The 25135-nt window shown below is 33.2% G+C and overlaps 2 protein-coding genes across 2 annotated transcripts; one reads left to right on the top strand and one right to left on the bottom strand.

Annotated features, from left to right (window-relative positions):
• Positions 1-16310: 16310 nt before the first annotated feature.
• LOC130051666 (complement C1q-like protein 3) lies at positions 16311-17392 on the bottom strand. Its single transcript, XM_056153979.1, has 2 exons — positions 17289-17392; positions 16311-16753 (listed from the first exon to the last, which is right to left on the bottom strand). The coding sequence occupies exons 1-2, from the start codon at positions 17338-17340 to the stop codon at positions 16335-16337; spliced, it is 471 nt and encodes a 156-aa protein (XP_056009954.1). The 5' UTR covers positions 17341-17392; the 3' UTR covers positions 16311-16334.
• A 5672-nt stretch (positions 17393-23064) lies between these two features.
• LOC130046554 (complement C1q-like protein 3) lies at positions 23065-24107 on the top strand. Its single transcript, XM_048918602.2, has 2 exons — positions 23065-23120; positions 23665-24107. Exons 1-2 carry the CDS (start codon positions 23069-23071, stop codon positions 24081-24083), a joined length of 471 nt encoding a protein of 156 aa, XP_048774559.2. The 5' UTR covers positions 23065-23068; the 3' UTR covers positions 24084-24107.
• The last annotated feature ends 1028 nt before the right edge of the window (positions 24108-25135 follow it).

Here is a 25135-nt window from a genome sequence, read left to right as displayed (position 1 = left end):
AGATGTAGATGACATGGGGAGAACAAGTAATACATTTTAGATGGGACATAAGATTTTGATATGCTTGCCTATATTCATCTTGGTATTTCTCTTAAAATTAATATTATTTACTGATTTTGTAGGAAGTGTCATATTGTCATTTTGGTGGGGGCCAAGTCAGAAGCATCAGTGTATGTTCGATGCTTATGTTGCCTCAAAGGATATGATGGGGTGTGGTTCATTTAACCGGAAAGAATTTCTATCAGGACAGCAGATCACATTATATTTTAGTTGCCTCTATGCCATTGAGAAGACGATTAGCCATGATGACTATATATGCGCAAAATTAGAAAATGAAAAAGATTGTGTGTGCTTATCTTGTCTATTTTGTAATATATGATTCTAAAATAAAGGTATACCATTTATAATAGGATACGATTATGAAATATTCATCATCGGAACCCACTGCTCAAAGGCCGTAATTAAGCGCCGAGCATAGGCCTAAAGTTTGCAACCCTCACTGACAATGGTGACGTCTCCATATGAGTGAAAAATTCTTCGTCGGGACGTTAAATGATAATAAATGAATCAACCCGTGGGTTCCAACGATGTCAGATATTAAAGATATTGACTTTCCCAGCATACTAAATGACTTCAATATGAACATCATTTGTATGTTACAGTTACAAGCAAGGTCTTCTTATGAAGTTGAAATATAATTCACATACCTATGTTTAAAAAGATACGTTAAACGAGTGACCATGATGAACGTCCAGACTCTAGAAAACAGGCCCTCAATTGTTTTTAATCAAATGCCAAGGTCACGAGTCAAGGTCAAAATATTTCCTCATAAGTAACTGTAAATTGTCAAGTCATGTACTAAAAAATGTTAGTTTAATAGATTTCATACATGGTACTGGCATAACATTTTTTGCACATACATAGGGGGTGGGGGGGGTGTGGTAATTCCTCATGAATCAATGATAGATTACAATCTTTATGTATCTTATTTAGTTTATTTAACTTGAACAATTTTTAAGAACAATGATTCAATTTCAATGTCACACTTAATTCGATTGGCAAGGTGAAAAAATGTACATGATAGTTTGAAATAACTGAAATATTCAAATATGCATTTTCTAGATATGGTAGTTATTTTGATGAATTATTAAGATATACATTTGCAATTTGTGATACATGTACAATACACAAATAGAAATCATGCACATTTGAATAAAAAAAAATTAAAAAAAAACCCAAAAACTATGCATTGATTTAATTATCTGTTACAAATTAGGAGTGTTTATGATTGAAGAACATGCATGATGTATAACAAAATGAGATTTACTTGAAAAGAATGTGAATATCAAGTTTCCTGTTTTATGATACTTTGTTACCATAGCAACAATGTAATATGAATTATCTATCAGTATTAATATTTTATCAACTAGAACATTGACTTCAGTTGAATCTGTCTATAAAAGCATTCATTTTTTTTTGTTGGTCTAAATATTTATTTATAGCATGGATTTCGAATTTGAAAAGAAATAGCAATTTTCGTTTCCATGGCAACCAACATGAATTCTCATATTACACTTGTTAAAATTTAAAATCTAACATCAGTAGCAATCGATTATTAAGATTATATACTTTGAATACATAGAAAATTGTATTTTGAATTACATTGAAAAATGCATCTCTACTGTCATATCATGACGAAATGCATCATTTTGTTTCCATGGAAACACAGCTTAGATGGTAGATTCCCAAACATGTCTCATTGTTATATGATAGTACTATATCTAATGTATGTTGTACAAGCATTTATAGATTTCAAGCTGAATGCGGGAATTTTTATCCATCATTCAAATTTGCCTCTAAATTAGCTTTTTCAGAATGTATCAAACAACCCTCTTTTCCAGACAGAATGAAAATATAACTGAATTATTCAAACCTTTAACTAAATATCAAACTAAATAATAAAAATGCTATATAGTATCATTTGATAATGATTAAATAAGAACTCAAACAGGTTAATCCAGTATAGTTGAATGAAAAATGTCATTTTTCATGCGAAAATTGACTCTTTTGTGACCTGAATGGCATGCACGTGTTACCATGGCAACAGAGTTGCATAGCAACCAAATTATGATGGTTTTACATTACTTATGCCAGATTAAGTCGATGTGCCAAATTTGAAAAAAAATCGGTGACAGTGCGTGCCGGACTCCTTATATAAATGTTTAAGTGGTTACAGAGAATGGCTCTTAACTCGTTATTACGAGATACTAACTTGTCATTACGATATACTTAACTCATTATAACGAGATACTAACTCGTTATAACGAGATACTAACTCGTTATAACGAGATACTTATCTCGTTATAACGAGATACTTAACTCGTTATAACGGGATACTAACTCGTTATAACGAGTTGATTAACTCGTTATAACGAGATACTAACTCGTTACAACGAGATAATTAACTCGTTATAACGAGATATTAAATCGTTATTACGAGATACTTACTCGTTATAACGAGTTAATTTTTTTTTTACTTTTTCAAATATGAGACTATCCGGCTTTCGTACAATTATGGTGAACAATTATACCTAATGTTGAAAATTGAGTCATGCATTTTATTATCATCATATAACCCGGTAGTAAGTTTCATTCACATGCACTATTTGTAAATAGTATAGAATATGGATGAGCTTGTGTGAATTTTGGAGAGTTATTGAGAGAATTCAACCAAAATTATCATTTCATGTTAACTTTATGTTTACATTTTTACGTATATTTTATATCATAATAATATTTACATTATTGAGTATTTTTTCGCAGAATGTTCAATTTTGAACCATTGTGATTATTGTTTTTATCATTATTATCATCTTTATATTTCCAATGGTTTGACATCTCTACATTTTTAGCGATAGTCATTTCCTCATGAATGTGCTGCAGTTGTGAAAATTGTGTGTTAGAATCTTCATAAACATAGTACGTCTATCATAACAGTTGGGAGTTCTGAATATACCCGAGGGTATAAATCACAACGCTTCACGCCTAACGTGCTTCATGAAGTATTGAGGACACGGTATGAAATTTCGCGGTTCAAACCTTTGTGTATTTCCTGAGGATATGATCTTTCTAGTCATAGGACTGTTTGCAATTGATCCTCATTAGATATATAGATAAACATTAATGAAATGTATTTCAATATGGCTAGGACTTATTTATGAATTCTATTCAGTCATATTATTCCAGCAATAAATACTTCGTGATATAATGTATGTACATTTGACGTTAATGATTATTTCCACTTTTTAGCTCACCTGAGCTTGAAACCGAAGTGAGCGTTCCTGATTACATTTTGAGCCGCGTCCGTCTGTTCATCCATCTGTAGGTAAACTTAACATTTCGACTTCTTCTCCAGAGCAACAGGGCTAATTTCAACCAAACTTAGCACAACACATATCACAGGTAAAATTGCAACATATGTTTCACAGATGTTTGGATATTCATATGTTAAACATATGTTTAACATATGATTTTATCATCATATGGCGAACATATGTTTTGAACATATGTTTAATGTATGTTTGAAACATATCTTGAACGTACTGCAAACTCCAAACATATGATTAACACAAGGTGAAAACTTTTTATGTTTAACATATGATAAACATATGAAATTTTTAACATATGATTAAAGGATGATCAAAAAGGGGGTTGGGGTATATGTTTTATACAGATTTTTGCTTGTTGGAATACCCACCCACCCCCACCTCAAAATCGCTGCATTGGGCCTATACCCTGTTTTACAAAAGAACTTACAACTAATACTAAAAATGTCACAGAACAGAGTTTAAAAATCTCGTCACCTTTATAAATACATCGCAAGGTTTTAACACAGTCTGAGCAAACCGGTTTTATAGTATAGAGACTCTTTGGACTTTATAGTCGTAGGTTCTATTGTATGACGTGGCCCTAATCTGTAACAAATATACCAAATATGACGTAAACTTATTTTGAATTACGTTTCTCGCTCGCGGAGACAATCTTGCAAAACAGCTTTGTCATTATATCCGTCGACGTAATTTACACGCTTGACACTCGCTGTTTATAAAATCCGTGCAATTAAAGCATCGATGTAACTAAGAAGATTCAGAGCACGTGCGTGTTTGGCCGACAATCGATAATGAGAAAGGATTTCCAACAGTAAGTAGACAAATGAAATTAATGCTAAGTATAGGCTTACATTCAAAAGTATGTTTTTGTATATAAAGTCAGGTTATAAGCAGTGTAGGCATACATATCAGTACTAAACAAGGGGAGAAGAGTAACCACAAACGACGATGTAATTTTTGTAAACGTTTTGTTAATATCAGGAAAGTTTCTATATTCAGCCTAAACATTTGCATATTGGGCATAGCTAATTTAGTATTTACAAGTATATTCTTTATAGCAATCAATAATCGCAACAACTAACGGGGAAGCTGCTCGTGGCCGTGAAGATACAGCTGTTTACCCGAAACATCACTAGAACCTCAGGACAAAGTCGTGGAAGATTCTCAACAATACGCAAGTTCAGTTCATATAAAATTCTCATTTATTGTTGAAAAAAGTCCACAGGAACAATTACTAGATCAAGATATTAGACATATTTTAGAACACCCCCCCCCCCTCCCCGAACAACACCCTGGTTTAAATTTACGTTTACTACATTAGATAAACAGAATATGTATATATATACATACTATATTTGAAATGAATTAATCAATGCAACCACACAAAATGCATACATTTTTTTATGTGTGTCCAACGTCCAGGACCCCCCCCCCCCCCTCAAAGACCTAGTCTGTAGGCTTTTTCCCGTCTTTTAAAAAAATGTCATGTTTTCTTACTTAATTTAAATGCTTTATGGGCCCAGGATTGGTTTAAGAAATGTAGTGAAATGAAAATCATCATTATTAAATGTCAAGGTCAAACATTGTGAGAATCAAAATAGAATGATTTGGTGTAAATGTATCTAGATTAGTTTATATTTGTTTGGGGGAAGCCCCATAAGTGGATGTAGTGGGGTATTAATTTATGTAAACAAGTATCTTAGTTTCTTCTTTCAGAAATAAGTAGACAGCAAGAAAGTTGATACATGGGGCATTGCAATCAAGCAGCCACTACTACGGGATGTGGATTACAGTTACTCGCAATATAATCATCCCTACAACAGTTACTGCCAGAAAAAGAGCATCGGACAATAATGCTGGTAATTCAATTTGTATGTTCACCAAGTACTACATTTCCTTTCTATTTAGTGAAATAATATTTCAATAGGTATGGCAATGAATTGGATTTCAATGAATTGATTTTACATGTATATGTAAATTGTCTGGTATTTTGTGCAGGTAGACACACACGAATGTATTTATATTTTATGTGATATTTTTGCATGCTTAATATTAATATAATATTATTACGAATAAATGTACAGCTGTATGTGTCTAAAATAAGTATTGATTGTTCCTCCTTTCATTTCAGGTGCAGCGCAAACCGAATAATAACTATGTACTCAGAGAAATAAATAAATGCTGATTCCTTCCGACATGAATTGTTTCCTTTTTTCTGGAGAGGTACTTCGAAATCACATTTATGACCAAAAGATGTTAAACGTAAACGTTGATGGCATGTATATCAACAACAGGAAAATTATGTAAACAAAATACATATTTATTTATCACGGAGTAATACTTATAGGTTATAGACTTTGTATGGGAAAATATGACGACCGAGTTTTTTGGCGCTACACGGACCGAGCTTGCGAGGTCCGTCCGCGACAAAAAACGAGGTTGTCATATTTTCCCATACAATGTCTATAACCTTTTTATTATATACTTTCAATTTCATTTAGAAACTAACAATGATTTATTTTTAACAATTTCTTTATTGGTTTAACTGAGTAAAAGATGAAAAACACGAAAAAATTGAAAATTAACGACGTAGTAATTTGCTTGGTATTGATTGTGACGTATTGTTTGCGGGCCGGAATGTTTCCGGGCATATATCGTGTGATATATGCCCGCAAACCTTTAAAGAAAACAGAAGAGATGAAATTGAAAGTATATGATAATAACATTTATCTACTGTATATTATCAACAAATATCCTAAACAAAAATTCGAAAACATATATGCTGTGCGTCCCTTCAAGATTATCGTGTTTCAAAACATGTTGAAAATTTGTTTAACATATCCTAAACATGTTAATTATATGTTTCATGCAAGTTAAACATATGTTTAATATGAGTTAAACATATGTTGAACATATATTAATCATATGTTTGATATATGTTAAACATATGTTTGATATATGTTAAACATATGTTTGATACAAACTTAATGTTACAATAATAAGAAAAACATGTGAATATCATATGAACAAATTATATCTTTAACATAAGATAATACAAACATATGTTATTCATATGGTTAACATATGTTAATCATATGTTTGAAAACATACGTTGGCCTTTAAGTGCTCCTTTTATATGATTAACATATGTTTGAAAATATATGTTTAACATATGTTAAACATATGTTGCAATTTTACCTGTGATATGTGTTGTGCTAAGTTTGGTTGAAATTAGCCCTGTTGCTCTGGAGAAGAAGTCGAAATGTTAAGTTTACCTACAGATGGATGAACAGACGGACGCGGCTCAAAATGTAATCAGGAACGCTCACTTTGGCTTCAAGCTCAGGTGAGCTAAAAAGTGGAAATAATCATTAACGTCAAATGTACATACATTATATCACGAAGTATTTATTGCTGGAATAATATGACTGAATAGAATTCATAAATAACTCCTAGCCATATTGAAATACATTTTTTTAATGTTTATCTATATATCTAATGAGGATCAATTGCAAACAGTCCTATGACTAGAAAGATCATATCCTCAGGAAATACACACAGGTATGAACCACGAAATTGCACGCCGCAATACTTCATGAAGCACGTTAGGCGTGAAGCGTTGTGATTTATACCCTCGGGTATATTCAGAACTCCCAACTGTTATGATAGACGTACTATGTTTATGAAGATTCTAACACACAATTTTCACAACTGCAGCGCATTCATGAGGAAATGACTATCGCTAAAAATGTAGAGATGTCAAACCATTGGAAATATAAAGATGATAATAATGATAAAAACAATAATCACAATGGTTCAAAATTGAACATTCTGCGAAAAAATACGCAATACTGTGAATATTCTTATGATATAAAATATACGTAAAAATGCAAACATAAAGTTAACATGAAATGATAATTTTGGTTGAATTCTCTCAATAACTCTCCAAAATTCACACAAACTCATCCATATTCTATACGATTTACAAGTAGTGCATGTGAATGAAACTTACTACCGGGGTATATGATGATAATAAAATGTATGACTCAATTTTCAACATTAGGTATAATTGTTCACCATAGTTGCATTATATCGCACAAATGTTTAAAATCGCAAAACTGTTACGAAAACTGCCCTTCAACATTACCATTGCCATAATTTCTGTAACGATGTGTTTTTTTTAAAAAATGTTAATAAAGAAATCAAGCAATAAAATCTTAATACAACCATTACAATATATCACCAACCAACGTGAAATCAAATGGCCGACATATCACAGTTATCCTTTGGTGACCTCATCATACGACAGAGGTCCGCTCAGGTTATTTATGGACTGTTGTACATTAAAGCTGACATGAATTAATAAATATAGTATAATTCTATATGTCCGCCATATTTCTCTGCTAATCCGCCATATTAGTTAGAATTTCTATTGTTATATGTATCAGGGGTCGCATGGTATATAAGGGGACGAGCTTTGCTACGCTTCACTTCACATCAGTGTCTTCGATTTACCTGTGCGGGTAGCTTCGACAGGTAGGACGTACATCTCCGATACTAATTTATAGGACATCAAGAAGAAATGAAATCACGTTTTGGAACACCACGCAGTGCTCAAAATTATAATAAACATATCGTACAGTAGTAAAACATTCTAAATACATGTATATATATTTCGATAAATATATTTAGAATGCCTTTTCTTTACGTGAACGTGCGTACATTTGCAGTAAATAAATCAAAACTATACAAAAATGTGGAGAAATGTTTCATCTATTATCTATTGATAAAATGGAATAAGCAAAGGGTATACAATCTATACCATTCACAATTACTTCAAGTAAAAGGCAAATACATAAATACTATTGTACTTATAAACATGGCATGTATGCTCGTCTTGAAAACGCATCGAATGCGGACGACTATTTACCTGGGCCTACTCGTTATATCTGTAAAGGACCGCAGATGTACGTGTACACTTGTCGAAAATACTCTAAGTAGTAGTAAAACTCCCTTTATTTGCATAATCCATGAAACAAAACGATAAACTCCATTTGTATTCTAACAGTAAACATCTGTCTATTGTGCAGACTGCGACACACTTAGCCCGTGCCGATCTTCAATCAGGGGAAGTATCAGAGTATAATATTTACCCTGTATTGTGCATGAATCCTTATACCATATGATTTACTGGTCAGAGTATTGCAGATTTATAAATCAGGAAATCATTTAGGTACATAAATTTGCATATACAATATTGTACGAGTGTATGGGATAGGATGAGAGAGAGAGAGAGAGAGAGAGAGAGAGAGAGAGAGAGAGAGAGAGAGAGAGAGAGAGAGAGCCGATGACCTTGTAATTATTGCGCTCTTATTAAAACAAATTATATCGTTAATTCAATAAAAGAGAGCAGTACTAGAAACTCAATATTGCTCTCATTAATTGCTAATACAGATTTATTTGATTCATTTAAAGCACGCAATAATTAAAAATTAAACATATCTTTAAATAATGTTATTTTCAATTACTTCATTTTATGCTAATTTGGCGCTCAATATATCTTATATATCTATGCCATTTTGCGTTATTACATTCTGCGTTGAACTCGACGCAAATTGTACTAATGCAAAATGCAATAATCGAGTTTATCATGTTATGCGTTATCAAACATCAAGGGGAGAGGACAAGAGAGTCTGTCACCCACATTTAATAACAATATCCATTTTTTGTTATTGTGTAATGCAAATAAAAGATATATTGAGTGACAACCCCTCTCCCATTTACCCCTGCTTGAAAGTTCTGATATAATAGTAGAAGACACACACCACCACCAATTAAGAAAATGAAGATATTTTATGAGGCACTCATAGTAGAGGACTCTAACAACCCCATCCCACCCCCAACGATTGAAGAAAATGAAGTGTAGGGGGAAATTATTGAGGTAGTCAAAGTAAAAGACTCTTTAACCCTTCACCCCCACATTAGGACTTTGAACATCGGACAAAACATCTTGGTTTGTTTGGGTGTTTTGTTTTATTTTATTGCTGTTTTTGTTCATCTTTTTTAATTATTATTTTGAATGGCAAGAATTTTTGAAGAATCCAATTTTCAATTGTTACCCCTGTTGTACCCCCCCTCCCCTCCCCCCCCCCCCCCCATGAAAAATGACGATATTTGTCTGGTTATTACACGTACATTTTGCTTTGCAACACATGCATGTATACTAATTGTATGGTGTAGAATTGAACCCTTTACCAAGTTTTCCTTCATTTACGCAGTGTAAGGAATGGTAAACCAAAATCACAAAACAAAATACATAAAGACCAAGATATTTTCAAGCGTAGGAACTTCATTCACGAATACATAAATACATGTATTCAGAAAAATCGCATGCATGCATTGCAGGACTATAGTATTTGTGCGTTTTAACGTTTCTGTAACATGCCATAATGATTACTTTCAGGCTTGAGTGTAATTTATTCATAAATATTTTCATTTCGTAGATCTGGCGCAATGGCCATACCGCTGTATGTAGAAATTTCAAATTCAAATGTATTCGATAAGATGTTAGTATTCATAAATCAGTAAAATTCGTGTTCAGGCTTTATTTGATATGATACAATATCAATATGCTGTAATGTATTAGTAGTATATGCAAAAGGCAAGAGTATAAACATTTTCTTTTTTCATTATTAGTATCAATATCTATATGATCACGAAAAAACATTATATAATTTATATACGGATTCATTTATACCGATTTAGATATCAATAAAAACAAAGCAGCACAGTTTGAGTGAGGGGTTTCTAATGAGTCTGATAAAATTAAAAGAAGGAACCCAACATTTGCATTCAAACTAGATGTACTTCAAAATGAATTCATTTCTGCCCTGACTGAAAGCATGATCCTAAATTCGGGAACGAATCTTGCATACAAAATAATTAGTAGTGGAACACATAAATTTTAGCTCCTTTGGAATTTAATGAAATGTATATATGAACCTTTCTTTCAACACGAATTGATATGTTGTTTCAGGAACGTATACAGAGGGTTGGGGTGGGCAGGAAGGTTGGTCTGCTTTCCACACTTTTTTGACGATTTACTTTTTTTTGTTTGTTATTCTAACATACAAAGTCAATATTTTCTACATACACAGTTCAAACCAATATATTTTTTTAAATTTGTAATGAATTCAATTAAAAGCATCAACCCCTGTAAGCTTCCAATATATTGTCAATCACAAACTTTTAAATAGCTGGAAATTTTTAATGCTTGTAAGCTTACATTTATATCATTGATCAATTTTCTTTCCTTCTGTGAAATGATATATTGTAAATCGAAGTAGTACGCTCTCTCTCTCTCTCTCTCTCTCTCTCTCTCTCTCTCCTGTTCAATCAATGAATATGGACATACAGAGACCGTAAATAATTATGTGGTTCCAAAAGAAACAACAAAACTATATTTTCGTTTATAAATTTCCTTTTATATGTGTCTTTGTGTAATCAACTGTTTATTATGGATTGCAAATGTAATACACGCATTTTCACAGATGTATATTTTCGATCATTATTCCCTTATTTGTATATCCAAGTTTGTATATTATCATCGAGAAATTTTGAATTGTACACGCAATATATCCAACCAGATATTAGATTCCCGATTTCTATAAACTGCAAAACCTCGACCAGACAAGCATTCAATACAGGAAAAATATTCGACTCTGACATCTCCCCTGATTGAAGACACCCTGTTTGGCACGGGTGAAGTGTGTCGCAGTCTGTATAATGGAATGACAACGTGTTGTAATGTTCTAACGAGATACAAATGGAGTTCATCATTTTGTTTCGTGGATTTATCAGAATAAAGAGAATCTAATATTTTCGGCAAGTGCACATCTCCGATGCCTGTTGAATAGAAGCCCGTATTTGATACGTTTTTTTTTTGGCGAATATACCTTCTGCATTGCATATTATGCATATGGTATGCACCTTTATTTTGCAAGAATTGATATAAATAATATATTTTATGCTCTTGCTTATTCCATTCTATCAATATATAATTTGCAAATGATTTATCCGCATTTATTTTATAAGAAAATGCAAATACTTTCATACACTTTTTTGCGAGTATGCAAGAAAAGCTTCTTTTTTTTCATTTTTGTCTAACTTATCTAAAGTTCCAGAATGTTGCATTAGTATACAACCAATATTTTGTAATTTTGAGCAAAGCATAATGTTTTAAAATGTGATTTTATTTGTTTCTCATTCCCTATATATTACTATCGGAGATGTGCACTGGTCGAGTCCACCTAGACAAATCACTCAGGTGTGACAATCACATATGGGGTATATACGGGTAGAGTAAATTAGGCTACCTGAGAGAAATATGGCGGATAAGATGAGAAAGGTGTACGTATTTATTAATTCATGTCAGCTTTAACCGGTGGATGGGGATGTGTCATCTGTGGCCCGGATGAATACTGAGGGTAAACCTGGAACTGAGGAGGCGCCTGTGGTGGCATACTGTATCCTTGAGGAAGGGGATGTTGTCCTTGAACTGACCATGATTTGTATTCGCTCCCTGATCTCCTGAAAAATTAAATTTTCTAAATTCAAAACTGGGTAATCATGCATGTTTCTAAGCCTTTAAAGATTTTCATTTAACAATGAAAATTGAAATGTATTTCTATTCACGAACGGTATTTATCCCATTCATCTTACTCAAAAATTCTTTTTTCAATGATTTAGTCCTAAAAACATTTTGATACCGGTAAGCATAACTTCTATTGCACAAGGGGATGAAATGGATTAACTTTTTATTTGTGAATTCAATGACCTCTAGGTTTCATTTTTGACATTAATAGCATCCCCTGAATAATGCTCATGATGAAAGGTGAATATAACGAACAGTCATAACTGCTATCAGCAATACAAATTAGAGAGTTGGACAAACACGGATCCCTGGATATACCAGAGGTGGGATCAGGTGCCTAGGAGGAGCAAGTATTCCCAGTCACACCCGCCGTGAGCCCTATATCTTGATCAGCCCCAATCTATCCACTGTCGGAGCAGGCGGAAAACAGCTACTAATAATATGTGGGAGTTAATTAATAAATGTGTTTGCCATCTACAGAAGAAACATATGTAATTTAAACTAAAAGTTAGTAATACACTGAAATCCTTGTATCTCACTTTTTCTCTCCTTTTTATTCATTTATATATAAAATGCATTCTTTACCACAAAACACCAAAGCCTGTTGTGGACAAAATTAGAATAGAGAAAAAGAGTTAAACAGTACTAGACATACGTGTATATGCTGCACTTATTTGCACACTATATGCATTCTGATTCGTGTTAAAAAAATTCTGGTCATTTTGTCGTAAGAGTCGCAATACACAAAAATAGCATTCAATAATGCACGTGCTGACGATTTTTTAAAGTTTTCTTTTGTAGCTGTACAGATTGATCATGTGATTCTCAAATATGGAGGTGAGGTGTTTTTGATTAGTATATGTTAAAAGAACATTTAAATGATAATCAAATTTTGAAAAATTTATATCATGACCAAGAATTTTAAAAATCGGGAAAATATCCTTGTTTTGAATAAAATCAAATCTTTCGAGATCTGTTATTCCCACAAATGAAGTCAGAGAATAGAGAGTTTCTATATGTATGGATGGATTGAAAATTATACAGAATATTCAATATTACTTTACACAGAATAAATGACACATCAACAAGGTCTGTAGAGCTGGATGTGTCAAGGTGTAAGATATTAGTTACATGTACTAGTCCTTGTACTTACATGCAACAAACTACAATTACTTGATAACAGGTTGCTGAGTTTGAATATAGTTGTCATTGATAAACTAATGAATGCATTATCTAAAATGTTTTATTAATCAAAACTTCCTATAAGTGAAGTTTATATCGTGCTTTTCAAGGTGCATCTTGATAGAGATTGCTAATGTTGTCATTGAAACGAGTCAAAGACAATGACTCTGTGAACCATCGATCAGAATACCTACAGAAATCATACTTATGGTAACCCCTCCGTTATACATGTGAAGTTATCTAATCTATCTTGAACCTGTACACAGGTGAATGTCAAGTTTACATCGATGCTTCATTCGAGTATATCTACAGACATGTGTGATGAAGAATATAACTACTTTTGCATCAAAATATATTGTCATCATAGAATTCCAAATATCATGCTTGGTTTGACCAGGTACATCAGCAATGTAATGCAGAATACAAAACCTTTTAAAGTTTTTTTTGTAAAACCTAGGAAGCTGCTGTTTGCTTTATACAATGTTTAATTCATACATGCAGTTTTATACATGATCCACAGGAGGCTAAGCCCATTTTGGGCCTGAACTCTGTGATACCATAAATATAGAAAGGGGTCTAACTCTGAACCAAATAAAAAAAATATCTACTCGCATCAAATGCCTTAAAAATCATAAACAAGGTGCGATGTTCGTAATTTGACAGTCTCTTTGCATAGATTATTGTTTTAACTACTTGCATGCCAAATTTCAAACTGTCTAATTCAAATATCATTTTAGCAAGTGTTTTTATCTTGATCTCCCTATGTCTACTTCGTTTGATAGACCCGTGATTGTTTAATGGTAAATTATTCCTATCAAGAAATAACTGGGTTTTTTGTTGTTGTTGTTGTTGTTGTTGTATTTTAGATATAGAAACTAAGAACATGAGTACTGTAAATCATAAATAATGCAAAAAAAACCAAAATGTTAAAATAATGTAGATGCGTGTACATACATGTACGATATACGATAGGTTATATGATTTGAACATATTTTATTGCACACACACACACACACACACACACACACACACACACACACACCATCACGAACACATAGAAATGCGTTCTTTCCCAAGCCAAACAACCCCTCAAAAACATGAACGCGGTCTAAAACTATAATTGTTTTAAACTTGTATTGCAGATTCACTTGGAACGTCAGCTACTTTTTCTAATTTTCGACCAACTTCACTCTCTTGTTCTTTTTCCATTCAGAGTCTTCAGCCCGTTGCAGTGTTTGAAATAACCGTGCGTCTGACCGCCCGAGACGCATAAATATCACGGGCGAATAAATTTCTTGGTAAAGACGCTCGATAGGACGTGATAAAATTTCCGCTAAATGAAATTTAGATGAATCAACTTCATTATTGTACCTGTAATAAAATGGACAGACCTTGTCAATTTAGTACATTTTACTGCATATTCTACCGTATATCAAAATTTCAATAAAATATAATGTACATGTACTAGAAACGAATTAAGTCCATCGTATTTCATTAGAAGATAGATACATGTAGTAATACATGTAAAAATAATTTTTAAAAATGCAGTTATTTTCTCAGGGCTAGTAGGTCTTTGGTAAGGCTAAGAACTTTTACAAGCAGTCAGTCCTGCATGTCTAGCTAATTTTACAGCGAGTTTTAAACACTCCTTGAGGTGGACAGTTGTAAGATTCAACGTTACTAGAATATATGTATTGTTTACTTACTGTTCCACAATACCGGCATTCGTTTGTGAATTTGATCGATTATCTCTTTATTTCTCTCTCGACACCAAATACACGTCAAAGTTATGGCGGGGGGGGGGGGGGACTTCAATGTTTAAACAACGGCTGCTCATTTTTTCCAGGAGTTCTAGAACTGTTTTCAGACACATTTGCGGCAGGATACATTAAAACATTTCTTTATAGGATATCTCTGCTTAAAGCTTTTAATTATTCAATGTTGTCCGATCTTCACGAAATTTGTATGATGGGGTAGGAATAAAATTATGAACTCGCCATTTTCAAATGTCCGCCATAAACGCGTTAAATCTCTGAATAAAACTTTCATGAACTGGGGAACTTCCGTCCGTTTCTTCCCGGGTTCTAAAACGCTTATAAAAAAAAGCATTCCCAATATCACCAGCTGTCTCACTTCCCAAAGTTGTCCGCTGCTAAACTTTATACATTAACAGGATAAAACATAATACTAGCCGAAATTTTGCACCGGAAACGAAAGGAAGACTTAACAAAATGAAACGAAGCATGTTCTACTTCGATAATGACTGTTGGTAATATTTATGTGATATATATAAAGTATTACGTTCTCTATATTCAGTCAGTGACCCATGTATACTTTATTCAGACAACTGTTACATCACAATTGAATGTGCACGTAAAAAGACGTTGAGTCGTAGGATTTCCGTACCTGAAAACGATGACGTAAGCAAACCCACGACCTACGTTAAATCCGTCACTGTTAATCGTAGATTTGTTGTTAATTTAGAAGTTCCGCATTGAATTGGCACCGAAAACTAGATTAAAAGTTATATTCGGAAACTATGCTCAATATAACGTTATGACATTTCTGTTAATCACCAACAAGGGAAAAGTTCAAAAGTTGTGCTCAAGTGTTTTGAGAAAATCAGAAATGTGTCTAATTTCATTTCAAATGACTAGGGCACTTGCAGGAAAAGGGATTGGAGCTCTTAAGATTTAATGATTTTTACAATAATAAATACATTGTACCAAAAACCTTACTTTCCTTCGCCAAAGAGAGACTCGCATGGGGGCAGATGTTTGGGAAAATGTAGCACCGCAAATAGCTAATTACAGGACAAAAAGCAATGTATAGGTTTATAAGGTGAAAACTAACAGCAGCAATCTCATAAATCCTACCAGGAATTCAAAATAAGAGTTGGGCAAACACGGAAATTTTATTTGAAACTCCTGTAACATCAACTTATTTGTCATCTTATGTTACATATGAATATGTTGGATTATAATAACAATTTTAGAAAGATCCCATCGAGATAGTTACATGTTCTCAATTACTCCAATGTATAATCTGATGTATCATTAAACAACAAGAAAAGGACAAATTCAAAATGCTTTTTCTCTCATAGTTTTGTTTTATTGATCGTCAAAACACTCTTGGATTAGAACACCAGAAAACATATTATACACTTTACGGTCATGGAGCATTCTTGGTTTGTTGTTAGCGTTCCTAACCCATATTTTGTCACCTTTCTTTAATACCAGCTGCAATGTCTGACCGGAGTGTGGGTGAGTTTTGGCTGCAGCAAACAACGTAGACAATACAGCTTTGTTTTTCATGATATCTAGATGAACGTAGTTAGCTGGATGACTCAGTAAGCTACAGGAGATGGTGTAGATGCCGTTATAGGGGACGGTGAAAACCCCAGTTTTCGGTTGATAGGCTCCTCCCAAATTTGTCAACACGTGATCATACTTTACAACAGCCATAGAAGCTACTGTTATGTCTTTGGACACCAGGGCTGTGAAGGCAACATTTCCATATCCTGTACTATCTGTTAAAACATAATTTATACATCAATACATCGTACATTTTTGTGAATTTATGTTTTCAAATATTTTGTTTTCGAGAAAATTTGACAACAGCTTTTGATGGGTGACAATTTTCAATGTTACCTTCAACAACGACATGCATTATTTATTTGATAACAGACCTAAACAAAACATAAAATGCCAAGTATTCAAACCATAGGTCCTGTTTGTAATGTTTCCTGTAGAAAAGGTCAGGATTTATTCATTTCTATATATCACAATTTCTTAATTTAGATTTTTTTTACTTTTCTCTCGTTTTTGATTAAATAATTGCGTTTTGCTTTGTATTTTTTTTTTCAATTTTGCGTATGAGAATAATGTTATCAGATGTCGGAAGGATCATATTCCAGTATTTTACATGAAATCATTACGAATGTCGTGATTATATTATGATATGCAATTTTCTTTATATTCCCTGCACTACAAGTTCTGTATGTAAAGTTTTCTTTTAATTTCTTCATATTTCCATTGTAGTGATATCATTGTGAAATTACTTACTGCAAGCAAATGCGAATCCCAGTAAACCACAGAAAACAATGTATTTCATCATGTCTTCTTCTGAAAAGTATATTTCAATTCAGTCAGACATTATACATAGCCACAGCCCAAAAGTTAAAAGTGTTCAATTTGTTTTCTCTCTCTCTCTCTCTGTCTCTCTCTCTCTCTCTGTGTGTGTGTGTGTGTGTGTGTGTGTGTGTGTGTGTGTGTGTGTCTGGTTTAATGATAAAACAATATCGGTCAGTCGACGTCAATGGAATGAGGTATAGTTCTGCTAAATCCGTGATTATGAACAAAATTATATACCATTTTCCAAACGATGCTAAATCCGTAATTATGAACAAAATTGTATATCATATTCCAAACGAGAAAACATTTGAACGAGTATATATGCTTTTAATTTAAATAGAATTGCAACCATTAAACTTGATGCTATTTCCCCCCGAAAAATGCTATTCCTATCTCTAAACGTCATATTTTGAAATTCCTTCCTTCAGATAACTTCGACAGCTAGCGTGAAAGTTTAATTCTACATTTGAACAATTGTTTGGATTCCTAATGATAATGAATACCCCAAATTATCTCCACGGATCCCCTCAATCTAACAAACTTGAATTTGAACTGCATGTATCTTAATATGCTTGTATACTGATACGAAAAGGTGAAGTTAACGAATGGTGATCAGTCTCAAAACTCCAATAAAGAATACTGTTATGGGTCAAAACAAACCCTTTTGATAGCACAGCATAATCTACTAACAAAGACAATCAAACAATTAATTATATTTATTTACAATCAATAATTGAAAGAAATTTGTAACAATAGCAAAATACTAAGTTACAGTAGTTGAACAATAAATATCAACATCTGTGCCGAAGTGAATCTACACATTCCAAAATCATAGTTCCCAGTTATGAAAATAATCCAAAATTGCCTAAAGTACTTGTCTATTCAGAGCTTTTTCATCATGAAAATTCACTGTGTATTTTTCATAAAGCTTAATTTTATAGTAAAAGGACAATCATTACGTCATCTTTTTACTAAAGAAGTAAACATCGAGCTCTAGAATAATCTAGGTCACAGGTGTCGATTGAGTGCAAGCAGTACACAAGAAGTAAACATCGAGCTCTAGAACAATCTAGGTCACCAGTGTTAATTGAATGCAAGTAGTATACAACAATGTAAAATTGAGAGTTGGACAAACACGGACCCCTGGGGATACTAGATGTGGGATCATGTGCCTAGGAGGAGTAAACATCCCCTGTTGATTGATTGCTCCCGTCTTAAGCCCTATATCTTGATTAAATTAGCAGAACAATCCGCAGTAAAAAGAAACAATGTGTAAAGAGAACGGCCTAAGAATTGGAATGAACCACGTAAGAGTAATGGTGAGATTCTGTTCTTGAGATTAATATTTAAAAAATGTTTCCCGTGTAAAACTTTTATTCCATATGATGGCCCCACCTCGCCCGTAGACAATGATTTGAACAAACTTGAAGCTACACTATGCAAAGAAGCTTTTATGTAAATTGTAATTTTTTTGGCACAGACGTTCTTAAGAAGATGGTTTTTAAATGGCACATCTATTTTGGATTTTCTGCTCCTTAAAGGGGATATGGTCCATCATTTGAACAAATGTGATTCCCTTTACTCAGAGATAAGTTGTATTAAGTATTATTAAATGGCGCAGTAGATCTGGCGAAGACGAAAATGTGAAAAGATATACATTATCAGAACAACAGTAAAATATAAGTAATCATATGAACTTATCAGTACCAACAGGGCATTCACAGTAATTATCAGTAAATATGACGGTCTCAGTACTTTTTCATCCAGTAGTGCTAGCTCATTAATAAGTATAATGATAGATTTTTCAGTAGATTTTGATATCCACTACCGACGTATAGAACGTATAACTTTCATACCCAGGAGCCAACATTAACAAAACATTTATCAGAAACATTTCTACGTCAAGTGCATTAAATATTGTATCGGGATTATTGTTCTTTCTTATGCTAAGGTCCATTTACAGTCATACTTACCACGAGAGCTTCTCAGTCTTGTAAAGTAAGGTTCCGAATACCCATGTATATATACATGTATACCATCCCGTATCTACATCTGGTGCGAAACTACAGATATATTATCGTGACTTCATTTCATCTATGTGACCCCCGTAAATACACATATGTAATAAAAAACAAACAATTATCAATAATAAAAGAGGAATCAAACTACATCGTAAAATTATCATTTCCTGTTAAAGTTCAGGATACCCAATTTTATTAATCATCTTGTTTAACCATCTGGTACGAAACTACCAAGGCATCATCGATACTGGAATTTATCTAGGCGACTTCAGTGTCAGTCAGAAACTGACCACTAGGAACAGTATTTCCATATTGTTTCAATTATAAGCTAGACAATTTCGGAAATCTTACAAATTCTCATGATGATAACGTGAATATGAAGGATTTTCCCCCCACAATATACCAAGACATTATTGTAGTTATGAATATTGGTCATACAAATAACAAAATGAATATGATTCTTAATTTGTATCAGATTTACCTTATGTCAAGAAACAACTTAGCTTCATCATATTCGCACAAAACTATACTCTTATCGTTTGAATGTTTCAGAGTATATGAAGATGCCAAACAAATTCGGGCAAAATTCTAGTTCTTTTCGTTGGCAAATTAAAATTCTTACGAATCACACGGTTGATTGTTTGATCTGACATTTGCCAACAAACATAAGAAAACATTCCTAATCATTCCAAGTTCAAGTCTACATTGTGTATCTTCTTCAAATACGTTTCTACTATTGCATCCAAACTTTTAAATTATACTAAAAGAAAGTAAACCCCACACAACCTTTACAATCCTTAGATAGAGACAGTCGCGTGCCCTTTTTCCGATTATACCGAGCGAAGAAAGCTCTAAAGGTAACACGTATGTAAAAAAAAAAAATTGAGAAAATCGGCAAAGGAATAGATATAATCTCTACATACGTTCACTGAAAATTTTGTGATCCATATTATATTTGCTGTTCTACGCACGGGATATGGTAAAACCGTTTTATCAAGCTTATTTAGGAGCCAAAAGTGAAAGTACAATTTCCAGCTGACAAAGACCGCAGTTTGTTTCTATTGAAAATTTAGTAATGATTTTGCCATTATTATCACTAATGAAGGATCAGCTAATTATCATCAAACTGACTGTTTATGTCAGAGAGAATCAAACCGAAACAAAATTAACACTCCCTAGTGGTAACAGTTATTATCGGTGTCTTTACCAGACTCTCTGCTCGTTGGAGATTTGCTGAGACAGAAGAGTGTCTAGTTTAACGAGAATAATATAGATCACAAAATTTTCAGTGAACGTATGTAGAGATTATATCTATTCCTTATCATCATGAGAATTTGTAAGATTTCCGAAATTGTCTAGCTTATAATTGAAACAATATGGAAATACTGTTCCTAGTGGTCAGTTTCTGACTGACACTGAAGTCGCCTAGATAAATTCCAGTATCGATGATGCCTTGGTAGTTTCGTACCAGATGGTTAAACAAGATGATTAATAAAATTGGGTATCCTGAACTTTAACAGGAAATGATAATTTTACGATGTAGTTTGATTCCTCTTTTATTATTGATAATTGTTTGTTTTTTATTACATATGTGTATTTACGGGGGTCACATAGATGAAATGAAGTCACGATAATATATCTGTAGTTTCGCACCAGATGTAGATACGGGATGGTATACATGTATATATACATGGGTATTCGGAACCTTACTTTACAAGACTGAGAAGCTCTCGTGGTAAGTATGACTGTAAATGGACCTTAGCATAAGAAAGAACAATAATCCCGATACAATATTTAATGCACTTGACGTAGAAATGTTTCTGATAAATGTTTTGTTAATGTTGGCTCCAGAGTATAAAAGTTATACGTTCTATACGTCGGTAGTGGATATCAAAATCTACTGAAAAATCTATCATTATACTTATTAATGAGCTAGCACTACTGGATGAAAAAGTACTGAGACCGTCATATTTACTGATAATTGCTGTGAATGCCCTGTTGGTACTGATAAGTTCATATGATTACTTATATTTTACTGTTGTTCTGATAATGTATATCTTTTCACATTTTCGTCTTCGCCAGATCTACTGCGCCATTTAATAATACTTAATACAACTTATCTCTGAGTAAAGGGAATCACATTTGTTCAAATGATGGACCATATCCCCTTTAAGGAGCAGAAAATCCAAAATAGATGTGCCATTTAAAAACCATCTTCTTAAGAACGTCTGTGCCAAAAAAATTACAATTTACATAAAAGCTTCTTTGCATAGTGTAGCTTCAAGTTTGTTCAAATCATTGTCTACGGGCGAGGTGGGGCCATCATATGGGATAAAAGTTTTACACGGGAAACATACGGAAATATTTTTTTAAATATTAATCTCAAGAACAGAATCTCACCATTAGTCTTACGTTTTTCATTCCGTTTCTTAGGCCTTTCTCTTTACACATTGTTTCTTTTTACTGCGGATTGTTCCGCTAATCTAATCAAGATATAGGACTTAAGACGGGAGCAAGCAATCAACAGGGGATGTTTACTCCTCCTAGGCACCTGATCCCACATCTAGTATCCCCAGGGGTCCGTGTTTGTCCAACTCTCAATTTTGCATTGTTGTATACTACTTGCATTCAATTAACACTGGTGACCTAGATTGTTCTAGAGCTCGATGTTTACTTCTTGTGTACTGCTTGCACTCAATTGACACCTGTGACCTAGATTATTCTAGAGCTCGATGTTTACTTCTTTAGTAAAAGATGACGTAATGGTTGTATGATTGTCCTTTAAGATTTTGCTAGAAAATTAAATTTTATGAAAAATACACAGTGAATTTTCATGATGAAAAAGCTCTGATTAGACAAGTATTTTAGGCAATTTTGGATTATTTTCATAACTGGGAACTATGATTTTGGAATGAATGTGTAGATTCACTTCGGCACGGATTTTGATATTTATTGTTCAACTACTGTAACTTAGTATTTTGCAATTGTTACAATTTTCTTTCAATTATTGATTGTAAATAAATATAATTATTTGTTTGATTGTTTTTGTTAGTAGATTATGCTGTGCTATCAAAAGGGTTTGTTTTGACCCATAACAGTATTCTTTATTGGAGTTTTGAGACTGATCACTATTCGTTAACTTCACCTTTTCGTATTAGTATACAAGCACATTAAGTTACATGGAGTTCAAATTCAAGTTTGTTAGATTGAGGGGATCCGTGGAGATAATTTGGGGTATTCATTATCATTAGGAATCCAAAACAATTGTTCAAATGTAGAATTAAACTTTCACGCTAGCTGTCGAAGTTATCTGAAGGAAGGAATTTCAAAATATGACGTTTTGCGATAGGAATAGTATTTTGCGGGGGAAAATAGCATCAAGTTTAATGGTTGCAATTCTATTTAAATTAAAAGCATATATACTCGTTCAAATGTTTTTCTCGTTTGGAACATGATATAGAATTTTGTCCATAATCACGGATTTAGCAGAACTATACCTCATTCCATTGACGTCGACTGACCGATATTGTTTTATCATTAAACCAGACACACACACACACACACACACACACACAGAGAGAGAGAGAGAGAGAGAGAGAGAGAGAGAGAACAAATTGAACACTTTTAACTTTTGGGCTGTGGCTATGTATAAAGCCTGACTGAATTGAAATATACTTTTCAGAAGAAGACATGATGAAATACATTGTTTTCTGTGGTTTACTGGGATTCGCATTTGCTTGCAGTAAGTAATTTCACAATGATATCACTACAATGGAAATATGAAGAAATTAAAAGAAAACTTTACATACAGAACTTGTAGTGCAGGGAATATAAAGAAAATTGCATATCATAACATAATTACGACATTCGTAATGATTTCATGTAAAATACTGAAATATGATCCTTCCGACATTTGATAACATTATTCTCATACGCAAAATTGAAAAAAAAATACAAAGCAAAACGCAATTATTTAATCAGAAACGAGAGAAAAGTAAAAAAAAAAACTAAATTAAGAAATTGTGATACTAGTATATACAAATCAATAAAACCTGACCTTTTCTACAGGAAACATTACAAAAAGGACCTATGATTTGAATACTTGGCATTTTATGTTTTGTTTAGGTCTGTTATCAAATAAATAATGCATGTCGGTGTTGAGGGTAACATTGAAAATTGTCACCCATCAAAAGCTGTTGTCAAATTTTCTCGAAAACATAAAATATTTGAAAACATAAATTCGCAAATATGTACGATGTATTGATGTATAAATTATGTTTTAACAGATAGTACAGGATATGGAAATGTTGCCTTCACAGCCCTGGTGTCCAAAGACATAACAGTAGCTTCTATGGCTGTTGTAAAGTATGATCACGTGTTGACAAATTTGGGAGGAGCCTATCAACCGAAAACTGGGGTTTTCACCGTCCCCTATAACGGTATCTACACCATCTCCTGTAGCCTACTGAGTCATCCAGCTAACTACGTTCATCTAGATATCATGAAAAACAAAGCTGTATTGTCTACGTTGTTTGCTGCAGCCAAAACTCACCCACACTCCGGTCAGACATTGCAGCTGGTATTAAAGAAAGGTGACAAAATATGGGTTAGGAACGCTAACAACAAACCAAGAATGCTCCATGACCGTAAAGTGTATAATATGTTTTCTGGTGTTCTAATCCAAGAGTGTTTTGACGATCAATAAAACAAAACTATGAGAGAAAAAGCATTTTGAATTTGTCCTTTTCTTGTTGTTTAATGATACATCTGATCATACATTGGAGTAATTGAGTACATGTAACTCGCTCGATGTGATCTTTCTAAAATTGTTATTACAATCCAACATATTCATATGTAACATAAGATAAGGTTAAAGACCCATCTCATGACCGTATGGTTGGTGAAAATATAGGCGGAGCCTAATCTAAATAGATGTTATTTACCTGGAGTGGCCAGGGTCTACCAAGGTGTTAATTGCTATACCCCATGGCACTCAAAGAAATACACAGAGACAGAGGTGATCTAGACAGAACTTGGTAGAAATCTACCTGTCCTTGCTTTATATATATATATATATTTTATTTTTGGGGGGTAAAGCTTCTGAAGATGTAATGAAAGCGCTAAAGCTTTACGGAGGATTTCTGTGTTTTCTTTTCATATTTTTTAAATATATATATATATATATATATATATATATATAGTTTTGATATACATAGGACCTATCTCAGGGACCTCTGCAGAGTTTCTGTGGTCATAGTGTTTGAATAATGGTTGTATTCGTAAGGGTAGCTGACACATTCTACATCCACCCTCTCTCTCTCTCTCTCTCTCTCTCTCTCTCTCTCTTACTCTCAATCATTGACTCGATGGATAATTTCTGTTATAAATATAGAGGTGTCATAAATTGATGACATAAAGTATTTCAATAAGTTACAAGTTTTAGAAATTATTGTTTGATTTTTAATTGTGTCATTTATAATACATGTATATAGAGGGGGAAAATTACAATTCTATTGAAATTGCATTGTTCAGGGGTCTTTTTAAAAACAATTGAATTACGAGAAAATAGCAGTTGTGGACAGGTCAATGCTATCAAAACTCAGGTATACTGGGCTTCCTCAAGATCTAAAGAATGCCTGTAGATAATGACTGTTATTGTTATCAAAACACCTCTCTGGGGTAGCTCCAGACCACAGTGTCTGCAGATGTCACTCCACCTGAGATCTATTGTTAAATGTTTGATTGATAGGCAGCTTA

Source organism: Ostrea edulis, chromosome 2 (genome assembly GCF_947568905.1).
Source record: "Ostrea edulis chromosome 2, xbOstEdul1.1, whole genome shotgun sequence".
NCBI classification, from domain to species: Eukaryota; Metazoa; Mollusca; class Bivalvia; order Ostreida; family Ostreidae; genus Ostrea; species Ostrea edulis.
Note: the sequence above shows the minus strand (reverse complement) of the source record. Positions and strands in the feature narration are given on the sequence as shown.